Raw genomic sequence first — 21752 nt, forward strand, 5'->3', positions numbered from 1 at the left:
TTAGTGTTCGGCATTTATTAGACAGATATTCCCAGCTGGGAATGCAGAATCACATAATCTGTTTGCCCCTGTGTAAAAACTTTTAAATGCTACTCCAGGTAAAGCCACGGGGTGAAAACAACCCTCCCCTTAAATCACAGACAGGTTGCTCCATGTAACAGAAAGTATTTCAAGAATTATCTAATATTTTTAACACTTGAAGCTAATAACTACTAGCAAATGGCACAGGTTTACATATCCTGTACTCAATTACTTTAATTAACGTCTGTTAACGATCTACTTTCAATAATTAGGAACCTTAAGCCATATGTCAAACCAAAGCCCAAATTTTAGCTGATATAACTTAGCAAACAAGTCAAAGGAAGTACACCAACTTATACCACAGCAAAACCAACTCAAAAGATGCATCTCATCGTGACTCCCACCAGATTCTGGCCAGTGTGGTTAGCTGAGAAAAGTACATTATTATACAATTAGCAGATATGTGTTGAATGTATCAGGAGCCTATTGGTAAGATAGTCAAAGAAACAACATCTATAAGGAATTAGAACCAGTCTGGTTTCTGTCCATCCTGTCCAGAGAATACCTAGAGCCACCTTCAAGAACATTCTCAGAATAATCATGAAACAGATATTATTTTACCTTCTTTCAGCTTTTTTCCCTTATCTCATCTCCCAGTTTCATATTCATCTACCCCAATCTTTACAAAAATCCTCCTCTGACCTCAGAGATGCTAATTTAAGTCTGCTTCTGACTTGAAATTTGCTTTCCCCCCCAATTTTTCTCTCTGCTACCAAAGGGAAATAAAGCAGGAGAACATACACACACTAAACAAGACCCTAAGAATTAAAAAAAGAGTCCCACCAAATGAGTCCTTGGCAAGCAGTTCAATTAATTTTATGAAGTAGCAAACATTTTCAGCTTACTTTCATTTCAGATTTACTCTTTCACTTTTAAATAATTTCCTTCTACTTAAAATGTTTGTGTATGGAAGTTATTACTTACAGATTTTCCAATCCGGGCTGTAGACTTTTAGAAAGGAGACTGATATATCTTAAAGAGAGGGGGGTGGGGGAGAAATCATGCCTCTGTTGCACTTGTTATTCCAATACAAGCTTGAATTTCAGAGAACAAATCTTGCTAAATTACCACAAGCCTGCAGTCTGATATTAACATCAGACTGCAATAAAGGTAGAAGATCAGCAACAGGTAACATTCATCAAGCCTTAAAACTACCCAGAATTATACTGTAAAGATGGTTATTGTTAAAGCATTTCACTAAATATGCAAATCCTTTATGAGAAAAAAAAAAAAATGCATATGTTATTAGTCTCAGACATCGACATTCATCCCCAGGAATGGAAAATTTTCCTTCTCCTTTCAAGCTAATATACATGGGTTGCTCCAAAAGTAATGCTTCATATTTATTTCCATGGAAACTATAGCAAAACCAAAGAGCACAATAACAATGCTTGATAGAGCAATTTCTCTACAAAACACCATTCCTCAGCATAGTCACCACCATTAGCTGTGCATTTTCATCAGGATGCCAAAAGCCTGCATGCTATTCTCATAACAGTCTGCATGGCCATATGGAACATGGCTTTTCTTTCACATTGCTGTCACCACTGCTTAAAAACACCACCCACCCACCTCACCATGCTAACATCCACTGTTTGGTCTCCCTAAACATTCAGCAAACATCAAAGAATGTCAATGAGTGTAATTTTATTCCAGCACAAAGGAATTCATTTAAATTACACACCTTCCATGTCAGACACCAATTTGTCAGACCATCCCTCTGCTGCCATCTGTCACACAGCAACAAAAAGTAATGGAATATTGGCAGGAAGTTTCAACCTCTACTGCTATACCACTAACATCCGCCTCTGATACTGTGGGCTAATACAATTAAATAGGAGGCACTACTTTTGGAGCAGCCTTCACCTTTATACATCATTTTGCACTGCAGGTTATACTGCAATAGGATATGCAATTACTCCCAAGACCAACAAAAACAGAGGTGGCACACAAAGGACATTCCCTTCTGATTACGTGATTATTTTTCTTATTGCAACATTAATCTACATTCCTGCAGCCTGTGCATCTACAAACAAGGTCAGTGGTGCCTCATCAAGGGAGGAATGGCTCTGTAACCTAATTCCAGCCTCCTTGTTTGCCAATGTCATTTCATTCAGTGGGAAGCTTTGAGCATATAAGATCAGCCCCCAAATGAAACTGGGTGGCATTGGGCATAGCAAAACTGTAAGGAGAGTTATAAACTCTTAAGAAAGGTCACGTCGGACCAATTGAGTGTGAGTGGTGGGTGGGTACCCAGCTCCAAATACAAGTTTTGCAGTATTCTAATGGGCCTCAAGTAAAAGACACGCACAGCTCCAGGGGAAGAGCCACACAGAGTATTACCGCAGAATGAGCACACATGCCTTTGTTGGAAAAAGCACTGCCTAGAAAGGTCTGCCAACACACCACTTCCAGCCCACTCCATGCTGCTGAGCAAGGAGGCACCCACTACAATGACACAAAGAAGCAACAACCTCTGAATCAGAAGGTCTTGGCCTTTGTAAAAGAATAGCTTCACATGCTATGAAGGAGCACACCCGCTCCCAAAAGCCAGCTCACAGCACGCCCTGACCACCATGGAGAAGCACCAGTTTCCCTGTGCTCGCCAGCCACCACAGCAGCATCACACAGATCACAGCTCCTTCCTCCCACTGGAGCAGCTGAACCACTACAGAAACGTTTCCCAAGGACGCACCAGAACAAAACAATCCACAGTGACTGCAGCATCTGCTCAGCATAACCACTATAATAAATTTCAATCGCGTTTTAATTTTTGTATGTCAAAAGCTATTAGGTCTTAGATATTTGAACCTTAATTACTGCGGAAGCAATTAGCTCCTATGACAAGAAGGCCTTGCCTGAACAATCGTGATGAGCAGAATGTTTTCTGTAGCATAAGAAGCAAACAGTCTAAGCAAAACCACAACTATCCAGGACCTTACCATTGCCCTGAACTTTGTAGCACTGTCTTGGCTTCACAGTAGACTGCACAAGGCAGAACTTTCTCCTTTACTGGCACACACTGCATGATATTACAGAGCCACATAATGGAAGATTTCCTAAAGTAGGAAATAGAGAATTCCAAAATCTAAAGATTACCAGCAACACAGATTAAGTTGCTTTTAGATAGTTAAATGAACTATGAGAAAACAGTATTCTGGTATCCTATCTCCTGTGAACACAGCCATGATTAGAAAACAGCTCTATGAGCCTTAAAAACTGTGATTTCTAGAACTGACGAGAAACATATTAGGGTTTCAACATACAAAAGTATTTAATGGGATTTTATGCACTGAAGGAATTTCATTAATATATATATATTTTTTTAATTATTTTTTTTCACCTTGTTTCATTACATTACTATTTAACAAAACTATGCATTTTAATTTTCAGCACCTTTCCAGTTTCCCCAGTGCTGTAAAGCTGATCTGACCGCTGCAAACAAGGCTGCTGGCTGGGAATGGCAGCTGAACAGCAGGGGACAACAGAGCCGTTTTAGAAAGTGGTTTGGGATCTTTCAGTGTGAGAAATCCTACAGAAATACCAATTATACATACTAAAGAGCTCCGAGCATTCACCAGCACACAGTGACTGGTTTCCTTGTCACTGCACAAGCAAGGGTGAAAATCGGGGATAGCTGATGCTCATTCTCAACCAAGTCACAGAAGTACTTTCATGTTCTATATACCTGCATTTCACACTGTGCTCTTTGAATACCAGCCACTATCACTTCTACACCTAGCTGAAATACAAACTGTTAAGTGTGTTGTTTTGCATTATGAGGTTTAATTTAGCCTACTTCTGCCGATAAATACAATTTCCTAGCAAAATTAAGGGCTGATGGTTTCCAATTCAAGCTTTTGTTAAATCAAAGTCAGCTAACACTACCAGAGATCTGAAGGCATTGGAAGTGCTCAGCACCAGCCACAGGGATTTCTGTTTGAGTTACTAACACTTTACCCAGCTGGCACATTATGCACTGGTACTCATTTTCTTTACTGGAACTCACTGCATCTGCTGAAGGGACAAAACTGAGAGCGTAAAATTAAATGCAATGTATGCAGTAGTTGTGTAAGCAATACACTACATGCACCAACAGGAGGGGAAAAGCAAAGGTTCTAATGGAAGTTCTGACTTTATTTACCTGCACTTTTCAGCGTGTTTTTTGTTTGTTTGTTTGTTTAGTTTTTTTTTTTTACTATTTCATCTGGCTTGTCTGAATGAATGCACTCTCAATGTGGTGTGACATATCTGCTCCTATTTCTTCATGCAGACCAAGGCGGTTCTGCAATAAGTCACTCCATACACAAAGCCATGGACACCGAGCCTTGCTCTGAGAAGGGGCTGACAAGATCCCGGAGTGCTAACAGTAAGGACGTCATTTGCACTGTCCACAGCAACTGGAAGCCTTCCTTCTCTGCCCAAGGCATAGGGGACACAACTCTCTTGTCCTCCCAGGAGCACATGCACACAACCATGTTCATCACACTCCACAAAACCTAGCTCACTCCCCAACTTTCCTCACAATTCACACCCAGCAAAAGCCTTGAGTTCCCTCCTTGAAGGGGAAACAGACATCCACAACATCTCCAGTCCTGCACTGCCCATCATGCAGGGCAGCTCCCAGAAATCCTCCTGCTCTCCGTGTCAACAATGCTGCTCCAAGGTTAATTTCATATTCATTTTGTGGAACACCTCCAAATGGTTTTGAGAGTCACATTCTCAATGAAAAAAAACAAAAAAGGTAGAAAAAAGTGAAAACTGCTTCCCCTTCATTAGTGAGCACATATTCAGAGCAAAGTTACTCCATTGTGGACAGAAAACAGCCACACACTATTTCCTCCGAAGGATATTAAATCAGAAACATGAACTTGACTGTGAAATACAAGACCATTTCCAGATTGTATATGAGAACTTCCCAGCTAACAAGATGCCCTTTATTTGAACCATGGCTTGAAAGATGTCACTGGTGCAAATGTTATGAAAAAAATATCACTACTGTATCTGACAGGACATAACTTAGACTGCTCTCAGAATATATTAATCTTACAATACCACTTTACCAGTAAGTGAATAAAACTATGCCAAAACACATCCAACACAGCAAAACTAAATGTTGCAGAAGGTCCTATTTAAAGCAGGCACAGATTAACATTTAATAAATGCTTTAGTCCATTTATATTCTCCGCCCAGGACTCCTGGACTTCAGGAAATGAAGCATCATGACATTTTAATGTTCTCTGCTTGCATCTACCCTTCATATTCCTATTAGATCCTCTGCGCTCACTTACAGCATCAATCCTCAATGACGCAAATGGGCTTTCCATGCACGAAATAAACAAAATCATATGCAAGAGAGCTCCTCTCCAAAGCTCAACGCTGAGAGCAGTCAGCACTGAAAGTGGCTGCTGTCCTGCATGACTACACTTAAGGGTACATCCCAGCACACTCACAGCAGAGCCCACAGCAAAACTGATGTTAACTTCAGAGGTGCAGGACAGGACCTGCCATCTGACCATGCCTTGAGAACAAAAGCATAACATACAGATCTCCATTTTTAACATTAGAATGGGGCTTGGACTAATCCTCATGAAGTCATGTGAAAGACCTTTGCAAGCACTTTACTCTCCCCTAACTTCAGTATTTTTTTTATTTTTTTTTAATTTCTGAAACACTTCATGAAGACAAAGTAAACAAAATACTTCATCTTCATATGGTATACTTGCTGTGGCATTAGTTTATTCAATGAACTCAACTTTTGGAAAGCACATCATTAAAGCTGTCTTCATCTCTCACCGATGAGCACTGTATCTAAATATACTGAACCAATTAACATCTGCCCCATGCAAGAGTTCACATGCATCTTTTTGCCTCACTTAATGAGGGGAGAAAGCAGCAGAAAAACAAGACAGACTGGCAGAATAATGCTCCCCCTTCACCGTACAAAATACGTAATGCTTAAAGATAACAGTGGAAGACCTTTAACAAAGCAGGACTGCAATAAGCTCTGTACTTCACATTCATGTTAAATATGGCAGAAAACAGTAGGCCAGAGAGTGATGGCATAGTTCAGTGGGTTTTTTTTTCCACATGCTTAATTTGTATCTTTATTATAAAGTTCACATCCATCTTAACATTACAGGCTTACAAACTGGCAATAAAGACCAGCCAGCTAGCTGGACTTGTATTTACAACTGGATAGAGCTACACTCAAAGCAATAATTCCTGATCATGCAGTAGCTGCAAAGAATTATTTCTATTAAATTTTATTAGGATATAGCGGAGTGGATTTAGGAATACATGCAGCTTCCATCTAGCTATGATTTGAGTAGTCAAAATAGCAATAAAGGTTTTAGAGGATCAGGGTATTTAAATCCTCCACAGTAATTTAAATAAAACACTAGATTGTTAGCCATCAGTTTATATCTTCTGGATTTCCCTGTCTTAAAAAAGTCTTGAGGCACATTTTCAGCCATTCTGAGCCAATAGGGTGATATAACAGTTAAGAACGATGGGAATTGAAATGAGATTGTTTGTACTGCTGTTAATTGATTCATTATCAAGAAACAAAACACAATCTACACTTAGTGAAGCACATCAGAGGAGAACCATACACCTACTCTTTGGCTAGCCAGAGCAATAAATCTAGAGTCTGGGAAGCAAGAAAGAGGAAGATGCATGAGGTTGGGGTTGCCACCTGGGTGTATGATTCCTCATCTGGGGATTTCCTGAAAGCTGAGGGTGACTCCAGGAAATGAGGAGCATGCTGAACTAGCTCGCTCCTGAAATTTAAAGCAGTGATGTATTTGGCTCAGCTGATTAGGACAGAACCCAAGTGGTAAAGATAATATTGAATAGAAATGTTGAGCAAAAATGGCTCGGGAAAGCCTGATCTAGATGAAATAAAGTATTCAAGTTTTAAAACTGCAGTGACTAATAAAAGCAACAGCAGTGTTAATAATCATCTAAATAGGCATCTGGGGTAGAGTAGAACTGGGTTATTTTTACAATATGGTAAGAGACAGCCCTGCTGCAAGGCCCTCACAATCAAAATTAATAAGGTAGAAAAGCAAAAATAGGCAGCAATATCTACGCAGTCATTATTCCTAAATTACTCTCTTACACAAGGCATCAGAGACAGGCCTAGATGGGCAATTTCAAGACTAAGTTTTATTTACTTAGTAAGTATCCCAATGAGAAACACTGTATTTTTATGGAATATAATCAGATTGCTATCAATATTGCTTGCTATTCACCCTACATTATGAATTTATACCTCACAGACTTCTTACCAGTGCCTGCTACTCTGGTGTAAATCCTATTGCTCAATGCATGTTGAGAGAGTTTTACATGCAGAGATTTATTAGCCAAGCCCACAATGTCTCCGACAGTGAAAGTTACTTTGGGGACAAGAAAAAAAGCAGAAGAAAGACAGAAAGACAAAAGGGAAATGAAATCTGCCCACGAGGGACAGCCAGGCAGGGAGGATGGCAGCCAGGAGCTCTGCAGGATGCTCCATGGTGTTAGCTGCTGGCCCCAGCTGCTGCAGGGAACCCAGCTCCGAGCTGCAGCTCCTTCCTGCTACACAGACACAGATAAATCCACCGTAGTCACCAGCCCGCAGCAATCTCAGCACAGGAACCATTTTTCCTTTTGCCTCGTGAGCAAAAAGATTAACCAAAGACCAAATGGCATTTAATTCTATTAATGCTTATATTTATTTAAAAAAAAATAATAATTTTAAAAAAAATCTTTCTCACTATATGCAAGATTTGATTTTAAAACACCAATATCACTCTAACAAGACTTTACACCATCCCTTTCTCAAAGCCTGAATGAATAACCTTACCAACCACATCCAATAAGACAGGCAAGAACTGAGCATCATGTCTGCAAACACAACATCATGAACAGACAGTTCGTCACTTAATAAAAACACCCTCTTAAGAATGTAATTATTTGCACTGTTTATGTTTCTCACGTTGGCCTCTCATCTGCTGAGATAAGCTTATCTACTGGTGGTAACTGGAGGAATAAAATCTGATTACCCAGGTGGGTTACAGCTAGCTACTGATTATTCAGTACTGATCTGATTTCACTTTGAAGAGCCTTCTAATATTAGAAAAAGAAAAAAAACTATGACACCACTTCAAAAATCAGAGGCAGCGTTTTTAACCTCTGTCCTTTTGCATTAATGCAGCAGTGCCTGGAAAAGCTACAGCAGTAGAGAAGGAGTCATTGAGGCAGTTCCCTTCACACCACTACCATAGCTGAAAGGGACAGAAATCAAGAAACATTAGTATCAGTGTTAGTCGATGAGGACATTAAAGAAGAGTACAACACAGAGAACTAAAACAAAATCTGTTAAAAGGCACAGAGGAAGAACACATTTCTGAGCAGACAGTGGCTTATTTTCTGGAGGTGTTCCAGATTTTCAGTTTCCATCTGGAGGCACTTAGTGCTGTGATAAGGCAAGAGGAAGTTTCCAGCTGCAACACAAGAGCACATCACGTTTGACATGAAAGACCTACAAGTTGGACAATCACAGTCAAATCAAAATCCTTAGGATCTGAACAAGGACAGACACATATTTATAAGCATCTAACCAGCACTTGCGTCTGTATACACAAACATTTTTAAATAAGAGCAGATTTGGAGCCTATGATTGAAAAAGTGCCTCAGCTGGGAAGAATAAAAGATGTTCATACTGCTTTTTGTCCTTCTGCAGCACAAGGTGGTTTAGCTTAAGCTGAGACTTGCTATTTACAACTTTACAATAAGATAGTTTGGATTTTTCATTCTTCAGACCAGCTCCTGCCCATGGTGCTTGGTGCTCCAGCAGCCACAAACCCCATGTCCGCTACAGGGAAGAGGTACGCAGAACATGAGGACTCAGCTGCAGCATCTCCAGGACACAAGACCTGCTTCTTACCTAACATATACCATGACCCTAACAAAAGCAGACAACCCCCTTAAGTGCTTTATTGAACCCAGAAATCCTGCTTGGTTTTAGGCTGTCTGCTGAGTGGGGCTGAAGTGGTGCAACCACCGAGTGTGGGGCTGTCACTCCCCATTTGCAGACACAACTGGTGTGGTAAGGAGGGCAAGAAGATACCCCCTGGGAACAGCAGCCTTCAAGTCAACTGCTGTCTGAATGAGCAACCAGAACCACAAGCTCTGAAACATGCATGCCTACAGCCTTGCACTGCAAATCAACACAAACAATATCCTCTTTCCTGTTCAGTGAAATTGTGCCAATGAGTCTGGTGGGGTGGGAACAGTGATAGTGCCGCCAGCCCATACAGGCAGGTGTGGACGTGCAGTGGCAGGAGGAGCAAGCCTGAAGCCTTCTGCTCCAAGAAAAAAAAATATATTTCAGGAAACACAATGGTAGTGAAATTGCATCAGAATTGGAAATGTGGATGAAAGAGAAGCAGACTCTGTGAATTTCTTCAGTTATTTAACTTTACAGATTATGTGGGCGTTCCGTGTGGATTAGTTAAAGCAAGCTATTTCTCTGCTACTCTTAAAGCCATCACATTCAATTACAGAATGAGATTGGATCTCAGTAGAAAAGTTTTGTTTTCTTTGGGATTCAAAAGCTAACACTGAATGAAATAGAAAAGAGAAACTTGTCTTGTGGTGAAAGGACGAGGAAAAGAGCAATTGCATAAGAAAACCAATGTCCAGACCTCTGAACTGCAAAGCAATTGCATGTGTCAAACTCCCATAAAATGATGGTGCCAGCTGAGGCTTACGCTAAAGCAATGCAATAAAATGAGATGTCTGGAGCTTCTGTCAGAAGGATGATGCTATCTCATTAATGGGATTACATAGAAAAATTGGAGGAATTTCAGTCAAGAGGAATAAAATGATTAAGTATCAGAAGACTATGACTCATGAAAGAAAATTTAAAGTGGATACTGTTTCTCTTGTCTGAAAAAGCCCAAGTTCCAAATTGTGAACGTTTGATGGTACCAGGGACACCCCAGCATCTCCCCCACTTATGCCTTCAAACAACAGTGATGGATCAGATCCTACAGAGCGAAAACTTGCATTATAAAATGTCAGCTTTGTTATGGCAACACTATTATTGCATCACTCAGCAAGGAACTAATAATCAGAGGTGAATGAGGAGAGAAAGGCTAATTATCCAGAAACAGCTGGAGGATGTAAATTCCCTTAGAGAAGAATACGTTTAGTCAGTGGAAAGAAAAAGGAAAAAAAAAATTAAAAAAAAGAAGACTGTGGCTAGAGAGACTGGGTAAAATTGGCACCCTTAGTTAACTACTACAGGGGATTTCTTACCCATAGGAATGACATACATGCAGAATCATTTTCCCAGGGAAAGTACTGGAAATCACAACTGTTGCATTGTATGAGTGGAGGCTGGCTATGTCCCCAAAACCACATGGTAAGGCTCTGGCATGGACAAGAGTACACTGGTTACAGGGGAAGTGGAAAAGGAGAAACTGTACGACAAGAGTGCACTGGCTGCAGGGGAAGTGGAGAAGAAGAAACCATACAAGCAGGAAAAGTAGAGTATTGTGGCAGCAGATGTTCCCTAGTCATCACTTCTATGTTATATTGCAGGAAAAATAAATGAATAAATAACAAACATCTCTAAATATAGAATGAGATTTTCCTCACTGAGGGGTTCAACACCTCTCTGCAATTTGCCTTTTCAGTTGAAGGACTGCAAGTTAAATAAAAAGGCTTATTTAAATTCTGCACACATTCACAGAGGTAAACTGATTTCAGAATGCATTATTATGTCTGAACTCTCTCTCAGTAGGGGTGAAAGCCAGATACTTTGTGCAACATTTTTATGATAGCTAATATTCTCTAAGAATTCATTAAACATCAACATAAAGGACAAAAGGTATCATCAACGAAGAGCAGACGCTACGAGCCACCTACCATACAAAGTATATTAGAGTCACTTGACCTGTGTTCCACCGCATCAGCAAAGGGCAGCACTGCTTCAATACCTAGCAATGGTCTCATTTCTTAGCTATTTTAGCAGGGAAAACATCAAACAAAAATGACACTTCACAACAGGAATCTTTACTAAGAAGCATCAGACCTGGAAATGCCACAGTACAGCCCTTCAGAGCACTCCCACAGCTCAACGGACACTGCGTGCAATGAAAAGCTGCAGATCTCACTAGGAAGCAACCTTTTCCAACCTCATCTCAGCCCCATCAGATCTCCCAACAAAACAACTGCACAGGAGAGGTGCATGTGGATATGTGAGCGCACACACATGACAGGTGATTATACACATTGGCCTTACCCAACGCATATAGCATCAGTAAAAAGCTCTTGCACAGCTGATGCTTTATGGAACAGAGGAGGCATATGCTCTATGTTTGGAAACCCCCAGGAGTGTATAGCACTCACACAACCAACACCTGAGCCAGGCAAAGCCACAAAGGGTAGCACAGGCCAAGCTGGGGCCCTGCTCAGGCTACTTGCAGCTCTGCAAGGTAAGGCAAGCTCTACCATCAAGTGAAACAGCTCCAATGGAAGATGCACATGGAGAAGATTTGTTTGCTACTTTTAAATTGATTTTTTCCACAGAAGAAGAATGCACTGAGAGCTCCTAGGCTATTAAACTTTAAATAAGCAGAGCTTCTTCAGAAGCTGTGCTTTGATGTAAGTGGAAAAATTCATCCTGTTGCTTAAAAGAATCAAGATCTAACTACCCCACACACCCACTACCTCCCTCCACATAACCTTTTTTAAACTGTCAACCTTTCTAACCCACGACTCTGTTTCAGTAGGTTTGTACCACTGGTAGTAGAGCCTTTTATACTCAAACATGCAGCACTTGGCCCTTCATTTCTTATTTCAATGCTAGAACTTGCAGAAAGCATTTACTGCATTTACAAGGAGTGATGTTTCTTAGTGGATGCCAGAAATTCTCCACAATTTGTATTGTGACACACACCTCAACTTTTTTTCTTTCTTTTCTTTTTTTTTTTATTTTAAATGGAAGCCCAGAATTTCTGTTCAACCCCCTCAACATCTTTTTTTCTTTTTTTTTTTCTTTTTTTTTTTTTAAATGCACAAACCTGTGGTAATTAACACAAACAGTGATCATTAATTGGGTTTCCAGAACACAGAGAGCACAGACCAAGCTGGTTATATAGGGCTCTTTCTGTTCCTCTTACATACATGCGACAATTCCACAGTGGTCTCATTCCTTAAATGTTTACTCCCAAGTACCTTGCATCCAGTGTGAGCCCGGGTCTTCATGAGGGGTGTTGTGGTGCACAGCTCGATGGCTTCTGGTTCATGGAAGATCACTGTTGGGAGAGGCTCTTTCCGAAGAGTTAGGACATTCAGCTTGGTCTTTAACATGGTCTGAAAGTGCTGAGCAAAGAAAGAAAAGCAATTATCTCAAGTTCTGGTGCAGAAAAATGAGTTAATAGTTGAACCAGTCTGTGCATTTCATTTAATATTCAGTGCCTTGGAAGTTTCCATAATGAGAGTTAAGAAGTTTTATAACTTAAAAAACTTAAGGAAAGCTATCTATTATTGCTATTAGCAGTGTGGAGACTATTTTTAAAAAATTAAATTAATTTAAATTAAAACACACACACAGTATTAGATGATTTTTGAGCTAAGAACACATTTCCAAATTCACCTAATTAACATTAGAATACATATATGTCCCCAGAAGGGTCTAAATTCAACTTCTAATCATTCCTAGGCAGTGGGACCAGACCCACTAATAATGACAACATGGAGGGAAGAAGAAAAGATCAAAGAACAAGTTTAACCCTTTCTTGTTTTCCTTCCTCTGTACTTTAACTTCATCCACTTTATGTAAACGAAAGTTATCACTCTCATCAAGCTGAGTGCCTAATTGGTTTGCCTTTAGTCTGTGATACTCTATCTGGATGCATCTTTAAATTGTCTTTGATGTGAGAAACTGAACATGTTCACTTGCTGCAGCATACCTAAGGGGTAAACCATGCAGATAGGAAACAAATCAATGTCGTGTTCCAGCTAGAAATATACCAAAGCTCTGTCTAAAGAAATGTGCTTTTGTTGAAGCTTCATAACTTGACTCTTACACATCAGCAGTTGTTAGATGTATGTGCAATGACTCCAAATCACACTTATCAAAACCAAACTGTACGCTCTGACTATCGTTGGGAGATTCTTAACTTGTTTTGCAGTCACTCCTTTCCTTTGCCTCTCCTTCACCTCTGCCAGGCAGAGGGACAGTATGGATTCTGGCTTGTAGAGAGATGCTAAGTGATTTCCCAGAACCATATAAGAAAGCTGTATCACAGCTCAAAACTCGGGTCCTTACTTTTCAGATCAGTAAGAATGTTTCTTAAATATTTTTACACAGGGCACAAATCCAACTATTCAGATTTCACAATGCTTTCATACAGATTTTTGTGGATTTGAGTTTTCCACTGAAAATTAATGAGAATTTCTCAGAAATACACCTCCCACATAATCCATAAATACTTATCAGCTAACTGACAGCCTGTTAAAGCAATATGCTTCTGAAACAGTTTAAACTTAACTTCATTGGTGTTTGGATCTAATAATTGTTATGATCCTGGATTTACAGCATTTTCAACACTCTCATAAGCATATTCAAGGTACAAACACTAACAGCCTGTGAAAACAATCTTGCTTTCCTACCTCACACATGGAGTTACAGCCTGTTACAATAAAACTTCAGGGCCCCTGTGCAGTTTACGCAAGCATTCAAGCTTTCAGTGAAATAAAAAAAATCTACTCGTACTATTTTGCATCTGGCTCATATTACATGTCATCCCATTCACTCTTCCAAACACATCTCAAGCAAAAAAGGGCTCTGTTTAAAACGATTATGCATTGAAGAATGTTCTTTCACACATGTTTCTGAAGATAACAGTGCACTTTGCCAGCCAGGATTACTGAGCTCATGGAGAAAACCTATTTCATTTCACTTTTCAGTTCCCATTAGCTGCTTTTTGGTTGGAGTTTCCTAGGCTTCTTAGTGAAGCTGTTAGCAAAGGCCTAACAACAGCTTGCCAGCCCCAACATGCACAAAGCGAGCTCAGAGCCTAAGATCCAGGTTGATTACCTGCTGATGACCAACCACAGCACTGGGCCTGCTGGGCCCATCAAGGAACTGTTGTCTGCTGCAAATGCAGCTCTCTCCAACAGCTTTTCTGGCTCCTATATACAGGCTGTAGATCTGCTGCCATGCTGAGATTATCTTTCTGGAGAAAACAAGTAGGAAGAGTGTGCTGGAGACCAACTACTCAGGCCAGGTTGACCTCTGCCTGGCACCAGCCCCCTGGGGAGCTACAGCCCCTCACTGAGCACAGGGAAACCATGGCATCCCTCAGCAGCCTACACAAAAAGGTGGAGGTGGAAAACTCTCCAAAATATTTGTTTAACCTACAGCTGTACAATTTTGCAAGTGGGATTTTGGATCAAAACAGAGTTAATGGTTGGGAAACAGCCAACTGAAGAAGATTCTATCCCAGCATGTAATCTCTCCCTCTCCATGTTCTGAAAAAACTGTTTCTGTTGGTGAGCTGTACACAGAAGTTCTCAAATAAAGAACATTGCTTCCATTAGACATTCAAGAGATGAAAACACTCCATTTGGCCCCTGAATATTGACCTGGTTGTTCAGTACAGTTCTTCTGCTCTGCCAGCAACTATATCGATTTCAGTGGGACTCCAGACAACATTATAAAGACCACACTTTGACCAAAATGCAGAAAGCTATGATGACAATCCATTTTTTTCATGTTTTAACAACCACATACACAGTCTTCAACAAGAAAAAGACTACTCTCTGCCTTCCAAAGGCAATTGAATAGTTGCATGAGTAGCAACTTGGAGTGGTTGAGTGCCAAAAACTCTAAAGCACAATTGGCAACAGATAAATAACTAAGTTGCCAGAGAAGTGCAGGGCTGGACAGGGGTAGACACAGAAATATCCTTTTGCTTTGGATTGTGTGTCTGGTACAGACCATGTTGCATGCCCGGCACGAAGGTCATAGGATGGCTGTCATAAGGAAATCAAGATTCTTCCAGGAGACATCATGCAGTGAGACCCCAAATAAGCAAGTTATTTAAACACGTGCCTAGATTTCACTATGTGAGCAGTCCCAGTAAAGCACACGTGGGTAGTCAATGGGATTATTCATGTGTTTTAAGCCAAGAACAGGATAAAGTGTTTCGTTGAATCCATTTCTTAGTTTCCACTCCAAACTGGCATCTCCTCCGGAAACGGTTGGCAAATGCTGACATATAACAGTAGCCAATGGGATTTTTTTTGTCGTTTGTTTTTTTGGATTTATTTATTTATTTATTTGAGAAAAAGGTTTTATCTCTCCACTATTGTGAACCCAGAATATTTCTTCAAAGTGTTTTAAGTTCATAAAGTTCTTGAAAAGTACGACTTTGGCATTTTGGCAAATAAATTTTCAGGGAACATGATACCATTCACATTTTATTTGCCAGGATCACTAAGTTCACTTATACTGAACATCATCAAAAGGTCAGAATATTATCTAACATAAATATATAAGTTCAGAACTGCACAATATTTTTCCTTTGTTCCAGTTAGATGGTGCTACTAATATAGACTATGTTTGAAAGAAATGTCAGAAGCAACGTAAAAATAAAAATAAAAAATTGGTCACAAGTTTTTAAATTCCTTGAGCAAACAAAGTAACTTATTTGCCAAAGAAAGGATCAGAGTGCTAATTAGCACTGTGTTTTTCTACTTGCTGAACGAGAAACCATTTGGTGTAAGATTTAAGTAAAGCTCCTACTAAAAACTACCTTCATGTAAAACCATGGTTTTTCCTATTCATGGATTCAAGTTCCACCATTTAGTTTTGCTTAGTTCAGCTGTCCCTAATGGTGTTTTCTTCCATAGAGGAAAAGGATACAACAGCGTATAACTGGTATACCAAACTCTCAGCAGGCCAAGGTTGTTCCTGCAGAGGAAAAGCTGATTCTCTCCTCCTTGATGGCCTTTAAAGTTCTCCCTATTCACATGAAATGCCCATCATCGTAACCCTCTTAGCTACAGGTTAATTCAACATAAGTATCAAGCACTTCTGATTCAGTTTTCAACATTCATTTTATCAGCTCAACCATCACATATTAGCTCTAGGATCACTACCCTATAGCATACAATTTGCACATTCTAGGTACTGCGCATTTAGTCTAAGCGCAGTTAAGTTAAGTCTAATAATCTTCATTGCTGCTAAAAATAAAAATCCACAGCATTTTGCTTTAATCTGTCAACAAAAATACAGCCTTTTCCAAAACTCAGGCCAAATGACCTGGAGAAAACAACTATGACACCATGCAGTTAAATGTGTCATCAAGGAGAAAAGCGGGCACTGACAATCTGTAATAAGGCTTAATACTTCTTCATAGTTCTTCATTTTCAGGGCACAACTAAACAGTCACTGTTGTTCACAATATTAAGCACTGAGATTGAGCTGGACCTTTTTATTTTCTACCAGGCAGTGGAAATAAAATAGACACCCACTGAATAAACAGAACTAAGAAAGAGTTGCATGTTGAATGTGAATACGAATTTTAAAATTCCCCAAAAGATGGCCTGGAATTCATGATAGTCTATAATCTAGCAATAAGAGATGAGCAAAAGACACAGTTTACAGAACAGGGATTGTGTCATCGTGAAAGTAAGTCACAAAGTTTTCAGCCCCATGGCCCTGAGCTCTTGATATCTCTTCACATCTCATATATCTCACATCAGTGCTATAATCAATGTCCAGCTTCATCAGAAAACACTACATTTCCAGAAGACCTATATTTTGCCTGCTTTTGCCAAAGACACACATTGAGTGAACTGCATTGTAAACCCCAAAATGGTAGGGTGTTAACATATTAAAAACACTAATTTTGAAAGTTAAAAGCCTCTGAAATAGATATTTTCCAGAATCAGAAGCAATCTTCATTGCAACTCAACCTTCCGCATGAGCTACAAAGGAACTGCCACATGAAATCCAAATCAGAACAACAGATCAGCCACTGGGAAAAATCAAAAATAACCTCTATATATAAAGTATCACTTCATGCAAGTACTCCCTCTACTTTTGAAATTCATTTAGTTCTGGCATTAAACTCAAACTGTTCAAGAGCATCCCAAAGCAGTGCATAGCAGTGTAGGAGAACAAGGGCACAAACAAGTGCAATGAACCACAAGGGTATTTTGGTGAGCCCAAATGTCCCTTTTACCTACTCCCAGTGAAATGTAACTTATCAAATTATCCTGCCTATACGTACAACAGATTGCACTGCACTGTCTTATTCATGGTCAAAGGAGACAAAAAACACACTAGTCCTTTATGCTTACCTTATCATTGACACAAGCTGAGCAGTGGCCCTATGACCCCAAGCTCCAGATTTTCAGCAGGAAATGAATTCAGACACGTTTCATGTGAAAACATATCCACTGCTTTTATTTAAAGCAAATGCAAGCTAGTATAGATAAACGTTATTCTGATCCATCTCTTGTTAAACAAATTTTGCCAATACTCTTTATTTTTTTCCCTTTCTCCATGTTAAACTTCACTGTCCAATATTTATCTTGTACAAACAGTTCATATAAAAATTGGACTGAAAATTGAAATAGAACTCTCCACATAGGAGATGGAAGCACTTAAGTCAAAACTCATCCCATCAGCAGCCTGCTCCACAGCACAGCACTGACCAGCATGCACAAATCCAGGATTCTGACACAGATCTATATACTGTGGCAGACCTGGCCTGTGAAATCCAGTTAGTACGATTATATCCCTTCTGGCAACTTAAGGGAGCTGGATTTCACCAGCCTATCAAACCCAAATCCATTCAATCTCTTTCAGATAACAAATTCTACTTAGATGAAAGTACAGGTTATCATGTCTGAATTCAAGTCTAAATTGCAGGGGAATGACAGTGGGCATGAAGGTACAACAAACAACCTTTGGGGACCCTGGTAGATATTTTGGAAGCAGAAGAGCTCAGGAAGCCCATGATGAGGCTCAGCATACCCATATCAAGGGCCCAACATCTGCCAAGGGTTTTGGGCAAAAGCACCTTGGCAACATCACGCCAAAAGGAGAGGCCTTCATGTGCTGCATGGACATGCGTCAGAAAGAGTGCAAGCCACCACTTATCTGCTCATGTCCCCCAGGCCAGACCACCTGTACCAATGTATGCAAGTACACACCAAGCAGAAGATAATATTATCAAGCAAGGCATGAGACGGGAAAGAGGAAAGTGCCAAGAGCAGTAATCAGCATCCTCCCAACACTACTCCCTGCTGCCAGCACAAAGGCTGCTTCTGGACCTCTTCAACCAGCACTGAACATAAAAAGGTGGTTAGGACAAAGGTCTGGCACAGGAATCCATAGTATATAGAAAAAATGGATGTGTGAGGAGGAGCAGGACTGTGGATAGAAAAGCAGGACAAGGCCATGGGGAACCTTTCTCAGGTGGCCAGTCTCATCAAAGCCAAAAACAGCTGAGGGTCTAAACTCTTCCAGCAAAAATGCTTCTGTATGCAGACACTGAGAGTTACCCCACTACACTACAATACCAGCTCCTTGGGGAATATTCTGCTTCCTGTTATGATAGAACAAATCTCTTAAAAATGCACAACTATCAAGATGCTATTAAAAAAACAAAAAACAACGCAATCCTTATCGATACTCCGATCACACAACTGCATGGATGATGATGCCTCATTTTCTTACAAGTTTAAAGAACTAAAGAATTTGTTTCCTCACAATTTAATTCATGTGAAACGTTTTGTTCTCAGACCCTGTGTACTTTGAGTTTGCTCTGGCTGGATTCCTCTATCCTGTTGCCAAGCTTATGCGATTCCAATCAGCAGGATTGCTGCCCAAACAAAACACAGTCCCAGATACAAACACCCTCCGAACAGCAGGGAACTTCAGCCAGATGAGAATTTCATGAGTGATCCTCTAATATCTTTATACAGCCAAACTAAAGCCCCCAACCTCAGCAAATCTGAATATATAGGATATTCAGAGACCACGCACCATCTCTTCAGCTGTAATTGCTCAAAACCAGGATTACCACTACAGAAATTCACATCAGAATAGAAAGAGCCAATAGTTCAGGGTATTAATAATCATCAAAATAAAAATCATGCATCATTAAAATGTCAGTGCAAAAGGTAAAAATTAATAATAATAATAATCACAGTGCCACAATAGCTTTCCAATTGGTTTTTGGAACACTGCAGTAACTGAGCCTCCACTCCACTGTTTCAGTAGAAATTAGGCAAGTGGATGAAAGATTGGCATCTAACCACAACTGTTTGGATCTTTCCGCTGCCCAGTGTTCATGGCATGTATCTCATACCAGGAGAACATTTTTTTAGCATCAATAAAATTATTTTCACCAATTAGTTGCTAGTTATAAGAAAGCATTGAGAGCCACACATCTTACTTGATCAACTGAGCTGTACTCATAACTGCTTCCCAAACTCTCTGTGTTCTGCTTCCTTCCCTGATGATGTTGGCCTTCAAGCTAAATACAGAAATCAGCAAAGGAAACCAACCCAGGTAGCGCAGCTCCACTGGGGAAGCACTGAAGGAAATTAAAGTCATCCCTTTTACCTGCCGTTCATCTCCTCGTATCCAGAACAGCTGTACCTCCCCAGGAGCACTGTGTGCAAGCCTGGAGTTTTTACTAGATTACACACCCAGAAGTACCAGTGTGCCAGAAATTCTCCATGTGAACCCATGTATTTATCAGCTCCAGCATTTTCCAGGCCAAATGGCAGCCTGAACATAAGCCCAAGACAAGACAAAAGGTTTAAAAAGAAAACAGACAAGGGGAGGGAAAAAAAAAAAAAAGAAAGAAAAAAAAAAAGAAAAAAAAAGAAAAAAAAAGAGTGGAAAAATGAAGAAACAGAGGCTGACAAGAAAGGAAAGAACCAAATAGGACACGCAGCAGCATAAATCTGTCAGGTTCATTCACTTTGATTTTGAGCTTGACCCCTTAGCTCCTTTCCAACATCTCCTTCCCCTAACATGAGTTTCCAGTAGATGTATTATTTGGTATAGTTGGCCCAATATTAAAACAATGGAATCCTGCAGCATGAAGGCAGCTGTTCCTTTTTCAATCTGCTCTTGGAGGCTTTCCAATAATTTCTGTGTCAGAGGATGCTTTACAATGTTCTTTCTCCTTGCTCCAGGCCTGGCAGGGAAAGCCCATTGTGTACAATACCTGCCAGACAGCCACTACGTTCCCCAGCACAGCCCATTGAAAAAAAGAAAGCTTTTCAGTCACATTCATTATTTTTTGCAATAAATTAATAATTTGTTAGGCAGTTCTGTAGCTCAGTGATCTCCCTCTTGCCTTTCAGATGCTCTGACACAAGGCAATGAACTGAATGACAGAGACGTCTGTTACAAATAGGGAATGTGCCGTGATTTATTTGCTAGATACTCACATTTTTGCTAATATTACACAGAAACAAAGAGTGCAAATTCTTGCCAAAAATGTTTATGTATTTGGTTAAATGCAAACCAAATGAACTTTTGGAATAAGTCTGTTGAATTGTTGCATTTACAACTAGGACACAGCAACAATCCACTCCTTTCTCTAAAGCTGCCCATTTTAATGCTGACTTCTAGTTAGCCCCTTGATGCTAATTTACAGCAATTACTTTTGCAGGTCCTAAACACTCTTGGGATTTTAGCCCAGCATTCCTGAGCATCTCAGAGTCGGAGTCCTCCCATTTCCAGTGCACAAACACCATCTCCAAGTGAACAGACGCGCTTTTCCAGACGCTTTTCCCAAAACACCCTCTGTTTTGGGCAGCCTCCTTCAGCATCAGAGTCCCACCACGCACATTCCCAAGGAATCCCCTCTGGCCACCCTTCTACTTGCAGGCATTTCAGCTCCTCCTCAGTATTAATCCTTTCTCACTACCATCAATGATCATTAATGATGCAGAACCTCTGCCAGGATTCCTGGTGATTCAAAACTTTGGGGATGACAACGCAGAATACAGACAAAACTTGGGTTCCACTGCAGTGCAAATGCATAACCCCTGTCCCATGGGAATTTCACACGGTAGGTATTCTCACTTCCTATAACCATGAATAAGAGCAGCACACCAGAAAGCATATGTCAGGAATAAGGAAGTCCACAGAAAATGATCAAAAAATACTCTTCTACAAAATGTCTCATTAATTCAGCAAAGCTCTACAGTTGCATAATTGACAGGATTTGCACCAAGAAGCCTTTACAAAATAAAATCAAACCAACTCATTTACATTCCTGTTTCTCCTGCAACTATCTCACTGGTTAAGTTGAGCCAAAAAAGTCAGATGCAAAATTCCCCAGCCTCTTGCGGAGCAGAACAGTTCAAGCAAAGCGGCTGGGACAGCACTGCCCTTGGCTGGTACCCGCCTGCAGCAAGCAGGGACAGGACAGAGCTCTCACAGCCACGAGCTCCACGTATAACAGCTCATTCTGCATGTGGTTTTCAAGGTTTTCTGTAAGTAATTAATGTTTACTGCTGTTTCCACTTTTCTGATTTTCAAAGGACAAGTCCTTTGTGCTTGATGAGGAGATTAAGCTCCTCAGTTCTTACAATTTCAGCACCCAAACCTGGAGATACTCAGAAATTTC

The 21752-nt window shown here is 40.3% G+C and overlaps 1 protein-coding gene across 5 annotated transcripts in view; it reads right to left on the reverse strand.

The window, feature by feature from the left end:
- PID1 (phosphotyrosine interaction domain containing 1) overlaps positions 1 to 21752 on the reverse strand; it is an 82298-nt gene that overhangs the window by 39999 nt on the left and 20547 nt on the right. For 4 of the 5 annotated variants that reach the window (XM_015871488.3, XM_085512910.1, XM_085512912.1 and 1 more), the window contains exon 2: positions 12313 to 12459. The exons of the other annotated variant lie outside the window; for it this stretch is intronic. In XM_015871488.3, the coding sequence (XP_015726974.1) occupies positions 12313 to 12459 (147 nt within the window). The remainder of the gene's footprint in view (positions 1 to 12312; positions 12460 to 21752) is intronic. 5 annotated transcript variants of the gene reach the window in all.

The sequence above is a fragment of the Coturnix japonica genome, chromosome 12, assembly GCF_054131305.1.
Source record: "Coturnix japonica strain WE chromosome 12, WE-NBRP24, whole genome shotgun sequence".
Classification (NCBI taxonomy): Eukaryota; Metazoa; Chordata; class Aves; order Galliformes; family Phasianidae; genus Coturnix; species Coturnix japonica.